The sequence below is a fragment of the Melanaphis sacchari genome, unplaced genomic scaffold (assembly GCF_002803265.2).
Source record: "Melanaphis sacchari strain LSU unplaced genomic scaffold, SCAv2.0 Contig8_pilon_pilon, whole genome shotgun sequence".
NCBI lineage: Eukaryota > Metazoa > Arthropoda > Insecta > Hemiptera > Aphididae > Melanaphis > Melanaphis sacchari.
In genome coordinates this window covers 216,944-223,557 of record NW_020271635.1, presented here as the reverse complement: position 1 = coordinate 223,557, position 6,614 = coordinate 216,944, and the positions used below count along the sequence as shown (strand labels likewise).

Sequence of the window (6,614 nt, the reverse complement as noted above, 5' to 3'; positions counted from 1 at the left end):
TCATTATAGAAAAAACTCTTTCAACATAAGCATTTGATGGTGGAATACTTAACACATATGAAACTAATAGAAATATATTTTTGAAATTTTCTTTTGTGCCACTTGAAAATATTTTTGTCCAACTTAGAGTACACATTTTGCTCTATACTACAAACATTATTTAAAATAGGTTTTATTATACAATACTCATTAAAAAGGTCATCTAAAGAAATATTTTCTAATTGTAATGTCTTAACAACTTTTACTAAATCGCCGAAGGAAATTTCATTCTTTAATTGTAAGCATTCAATCACTTTAAAAATGTTGTCATCAGAGAAGTTAAACCACTTAGATAAATATGTATTAATATTTGTATAAAACTGCCCAAAGATTGTCTTATACTTTTCATATTTGTTTGCTTTTAAATGTTGTCTGCATGAAATGAAATGTGCTCCAAAAAATTGTTGCTCCAATCTTTCTGTGAGGTTAGTTCTTAAATAATCCATAATTTCATACAATTCTGTAGCAGAAGTGTCCATATTTTGTAATCGTTTACTAGTTTGTTGAAAAATTTGAACCACATTTGCACAAAAATTTAAATATATATAGGTTTTAGTGTAAAGATAATTGTCTTGCTCTGTATCAGTATCTGCATTAATTGATAGTAATTTTTGAAGAACTTTGGGACATTCATCTCTTATTGATATAAAATATGATATTAAGGCTGGATAAAATTTTAAAATTTTGTCAATTGCTGGACCAAGAGATAACCACCTAGTTGGTACATGTTTCACCAGTTCTTCCCAATCAACTTGAGCGAAATCAAAAAAACTTTAAATTTTCTCTTCTTGATGCAGACGAAGAAAAATGACTATATATTTTTAATACTACTGTCTCTACATCACTTTTTAGCTATTCCAGAATCGGGATATAATTTTGGCATTAGTTTTAAAGAACAATCCAATGAATTATATGATAAATTATGTTTTACATTATGATAAACTTCAAATAATTCAGCCAAAGCAATTTTTTGAGATTCTACAGTATTAGGCGTGATGAAAAATTTATTAAGAATTTGAGATGAAGTGACAGACTTACTGTTGATTTTATGTACATTGCTTTTTTCATGTTGTTTAACGTCAGATAATCCACCGTGAGAAATAGAAAAGTCTTTATTACAAACTGTGCAACGAGAAAAATATTCTAGATGACTTTTAGCAAGCCAACTATAATCTGCCTTCCAAACTTCCCTAAATTTACATAATCTTTTTTCAGGTTTGGACATTTTTAATTATTGAATTTATTACGTGTAATAGTGTTTTATTTCTGTTAAGAATTAAGATTGAAGATGTCGAATACGCATACGCGACAAAAACCGAGCACGGAACTACGACGGCGGAGAACGAACAGACTGAAAAGCGAAAACTGATCTATACATATAATTTGTCAATTTGTCATATGTGTGTTTGACGGCGGCGACGGTTATTACTTAATACTAATTGTAAACTATTAGTTTATTTTTATTACTGGAAAAAATAAACAGATAACAAATTAACTAGCCGCCGCCTATCGCTAAGCGTACATCTATAACTTGTTTTTATAATAATATAATATTATATTGAATACTATTATTATTATCTAATTATAGAAACAGATAAACATCATAGTGGATGTAATATGTATTATAGTAGTTAATACATACAACTGATTATAATTTGCTGCGTATGAGAGACAAATAGTTTGAAAATAAATTGATTTGGTGAAAATATTTAAAATATCATGATATTTATGTATAATTTTAAGAAACAATCAAATACGGGACATATTGCGTCCCGACACCCTTTAAGCAAGGACGCGGGACAAATCAAACAAAAAAAGGACTGTCCTGTGAAATACGGGACGGGTGGCAACCCTGATCCGATCCCCCATCCACTATTAGATCATCGGAATAGTTGAAACAATGAAAGGGTGAAATCAACAACAAAGCATTAGGTCATTGGCGATTTCGTTGACTGCCACGGATTCAATCATTTTTGTAACGAATCTGACCAATGATTACAGGTAAAAACAAGTTTTATCAAGTATTTAAGTTTAAGTTTTATATGTTTTATAGTATTTGAAAAAGAAATTATAAAAATCTGCTGTTTCGCTATTATGCATAATCGCTTTTTTTAAAATTCGCGGTTTATTGTTTTGCTATTTTGGCCTAGACCCGACTTATACATCTTGTTATAAAAATATAGTGAATAAATTCAACTTTATTTAGCTATTTTTTTCTAATATTTTGTTTGGAGAAAACAATTTAGTAATCTAAATTTATGTACAATGGTAAGTTATTAACATTTTTATTTGTTAAATGTAATAATTTAAATTGTGATGAAATTGGCTTAAAAGTATTAGTCTCATGTTTTATAGTGATCAGTTGAATACCCATAAATTAATATTTGTAAATTTATTTAGGGTTTACATTTCCTCTGGAGGATGTATTTTGTGGGCAGGAATAAATCTTATCACGCAGAATGAAAAATTTTATCAGAAATTTATTATTCCTGCGTTCTTTACTTTTGATCCAGAAAAAGCTCATAACCTTTTAATATTTTCTGGAAAATATGGTCTCATACCAAAATCATTTTATAAAGATCAACCGACATTGGTAAGTTAAACATTTTGTCATCCAATTATTATTCTCATTATTTAAACAAATAATTAGTTATTAACAAATAGTAAGTAATGAGTAATGTGTTGGATTTATTATTTTTTTTTTCTAGAAAACAAAATTTTATGGGATTTGAATTTTACCAATCCAATAGGTCTTGCAGCTGGGTTGGATAAACAAGGCGAAATAACAAAAGCATTAAAAAATGTAGGGTTTGGTTTTGTAGAAGTTGGTTCAATAACACTTCTACCTCAACCAGGCAATGAAAAACCAAGAGTGTTTAGACTTTTAGATAGTCAAGCTATTATTAATAGGTTAAAATTGCACACAGTTTTAGTAAATAATATTAATTTAATGAAATACATTATATTGTATCATTATAGGTATGGATTCAATAGTGTTGGTCAAAATATTGTATTTGAAAGACTTAAGAATCTTAAGCAACACCAAAACTTTGATGGTATAATTGGTGTTAATTTAGGAAAAAATAAAGAGTCTGAAAATGCAGCTGATGACTACGTGAAAGGTATTGAAAAGTTTGCTTCAGTTGCAGATTATTTTGTTATAAATATATCCAGGTAAAATAACTAATTTTACTTTCAAATCTATTCTTTCTACATATTTTAAATTAATTTTTTTTTTTTGTTAATGTTTAGCCCTAATACTCCAGGTCTGAGAAATTTGCAAAAGAAAAATGATCTCCTAAGTCTACTTTCAAAAGTCGTGGAAGTAAGAAATCAGTTAAGTGGAGAACGCAAAATTCCATTATTATTAAAAATTGCTCCCGACCTTACTGATCAAGACAAAAAAGATATTGTTGTTGTAATAATTAATAATAAAAAGGTAAAATTATATTTTAGTTCAATGAATATTAAACTCAAAATTTTCTTGAGTACTTTTTGGTTTTAGTGTAAAGTTGATGGATTAATAATTTCAAATACAACTATTAAACGAATTGGCGTTTATGACAATCCCAATGCATTAGAACCTGGTGGTCTTAGTGGGAAACCACTACAAGAAGTATCTACAAAATTAATTTTAGAATTCTATAAATTGACAAATGGTGAATTATAGTAATATAATAACTTGATAGAATTAATTGTACTTAGAAATTAAATTTTATTGTTTAGGTAAAATACCAATTATTGGAGTCTGTGGAGTTTTTAATGGTCAAGATGCATATGACAAAATTAAAGCAGGAGCTTCACTTATACAAATGTATACATCTTTTATTTATAATGGTCTACCAGTTATAGTTAATATTAAAAAGGAACTAGATTATCTCCTGAGGTAATAAATATTTTTTATTGAAGTGTCGATAAAAAAATGTTGGATGACCAAAAAATTTTGAAAATTTAATACAAGGTTCCTTATGAGTTGTTCTTACTGTAGGTAAAAAAAATTAAAAATCGTTAGTCACAAATTTTTTTTTATAAACGTTTATAGTTCAAATATTTACGAAATCTATTGAAAACGCGAAAATTTGTAAGTAATTTTGAAGTTTAAAAATCATATAATTTTTTGTGTTTATAACTAAGGATTAAAAATACTACACTATGTTTTCCCTAAGTTTTCCTTCAAGTAGTTATAGTGAAAACTTGAAGCATCATTATAGGAAAAATTTTAAGTGCGTTTGAATTTTAAATTTTTAGGAAATAGCGTAACGATAATGATTTATCCTCAAACGATTTTAAATATTTGTTAATATTCAAAAAGTATAAGTCGTAGATACTTGAAAATTTTACCAGTTATTTAGATTGGCATTTTCTTTACATGATTTAATTTTCAAAATATTTTTACTTTTTTTGAGCTATTTATAGAAAACTGAAATTTTCAATTTTTCTGAAAATTTTTTTTTGAAGTGTCGATAACATTTTTTTGGCCCAATCAAAATACTTGAACATTTAATAGAAAGTTCCTCATAATTTATTCTTATAGTGATCAAAATATTTTAAGAATACATAGGCACAATTTTTTTTTATTAGCATTTGAAGTTCAAATATTTGAACAAAAATTCGTCAAAACCATGAATATTTGCAAACTATTTTGTAGGTATAATTCATAAAAATTAATAATTAATTAATTTAACATGACTTTTGCAAATGCGTCCTAATTGAAAAATAAAATATTTGTTTCAAAATAGAATGTATGACAATATTTAAATATAATATATCCTAGACTGACAAATCATCTCCGTTCAGAATCGTTTTTCGTATACAATGATACCTATCATTGCATTCAAATTAAACCTACCCTAGTCCGAGGTTCACCCCACCCCCTAATGTACAGCAGAGCGGTACCAACTTACCCGATTTTTTTTTATTTATATTCATCAGATCGATATACAATACAATTAACCGAAAATTTAGTACTTTTGATTCAAAAACATAACACATGTACTGCAGTGTAGTTTTTTTATTTTAATGAAACTAAAAAAATAACCATAGACAGCATCTTACTAAACCACTTTATGTCCAAATAACGGGTGCCGGGATTTCCTTGGATCTGTAGCGGTCAACGTTCTTGATTACGGTGTTAAGTCCAAGCGAATCGCCAGCGGTGGTTTCCGAGACGAGTAAAATTTCGGCTAACACTGTAATATTTGCCAATCTATCTATGGAACGACTTTGGATTCTACGCTTTCATACACAAACAGTTTGATTGCATTCGACGTTTGGAAAAAGAAAGTTTTTTTATAAATTAGTACATTCGTCAACAATTAGTTTGTATTAAAACTAAAAAACTATGCGATTATTGTCAGAGATGGATATGAGAATTTTTTAAGGGAAGACACATTTTTTGAACATTTATGTGGATCAATTATATAGGTCTTCCGATTATTCGTCACTTTTAATTTCATTAAAAAAAAAAAAAAAAAAAACTACTGCAGTATTTATATGTGTTATGTTTTTGAATCAGAGGTACTAACTTTTCGGTTAATTGTACCTATTATATATCGATCTGATAAATACAAATAAAAACGGTGAGTTTATTATTCGCTCAGGTACTCCACGTTCTAACGTCACTAATATTAAACACAACACAGCTGGTCCACCGGCATAGTTCGGCGAAGAATTTTAGGCGTAACGTTTGGGAAATTGACATATTTTTTATACTCTTTCGATAAATTATTAAAAACTATAAAATAAAATAAAACAAACATAAAAAAAAATCTGAAGTTATTTATTCTTTATTAACTTAATAACATAACTAAAAAGAAACTAAATACTATTATAAATTTCTAAATGTCCATGGTTTGCATTTATATACTTCTTAATCTAACCACTCGTCTATGACGATACGGAACAATCATAACGATATTGAGGCAGTTGATTTTACCAAATCAGCTTTTTGTGATTTAATATTTTGATGGGGCTTAGAGCAAGCGGTCTCCTCTAAAATACTCCACTGTCTGTTACCCAAAAGATTGAGGTCTGGACTTCCTGAGGGCTCATCTTCAGCGACCATGAATCCAGACGTTCCTAAATAGGTAATATTACAATTTTAACATTTTTAACCAGGTTTAAATAGTTATAAATTTGATTTAACTGACATCTTATAGTTTGTTTTATGAAAGTTTAGTTTAGCGTAGTCACATTGTTACAATATCACATAACTACATTTTTTTGAATGATTAAATTTAAAATGTTGACGATTTTTGATACACTGTTGAAATTAAAAAAATATTAGTCGTAGAAACTTTAAACGTTTATAAGACACAATGTAAAAGTGCATATTATAAATTAAAAAAAAACTTTTAATATGATAAAAAATGGAAATGGACGTAAATAAATGTATTTTAATATAACAATAAAAAAAAATATTTATTAACTGAAATAACGTTTTAATTTGTAATGGAAGCTGTAAATTTTTATATATTCTCATATTTCTTATTTTATATCAAATTAATGATAACCTTCATATTCAGTGGGCTCAAACAAGGGCGCTCATCTAATAAAATTTGAGGGGGGGGGGGAAC

General features: G+C 27.7%; 1 protein-coding gene across 1 annotated transcript; it reads left to right on the top strand.

Annotated features, from left to right (window-relative positions):
• Positions 1 to 1,939: 1,939 nt before the first annotated feature.
• On the top strand, positions 1,940 to 3,929 carry LOC112602476 (dihydroorotate dehydrogenase (quinone), mitochondrial-like). Its single transcript, XM_025350569.1, has 7 exons — positions 1,940 to 1,947; positions 2,440 to 2,636; positions 2,748 to 2,949; positions 3,019 to 3,213; positions 3,292 to 3,478; positions 3,545 to 3,698; positions 3,766 to 3,929. Exons 1-7 carry the CDS (start codon positions 1,940 to 1,942, stop codon positions 3,927 to 3,929), a joined length of 1,107 nt encoding a protein of 368 aa, XP_025206354.1.
• Positions 3,930 to 6,614: the final 2,685 nt, after the last annotated feature.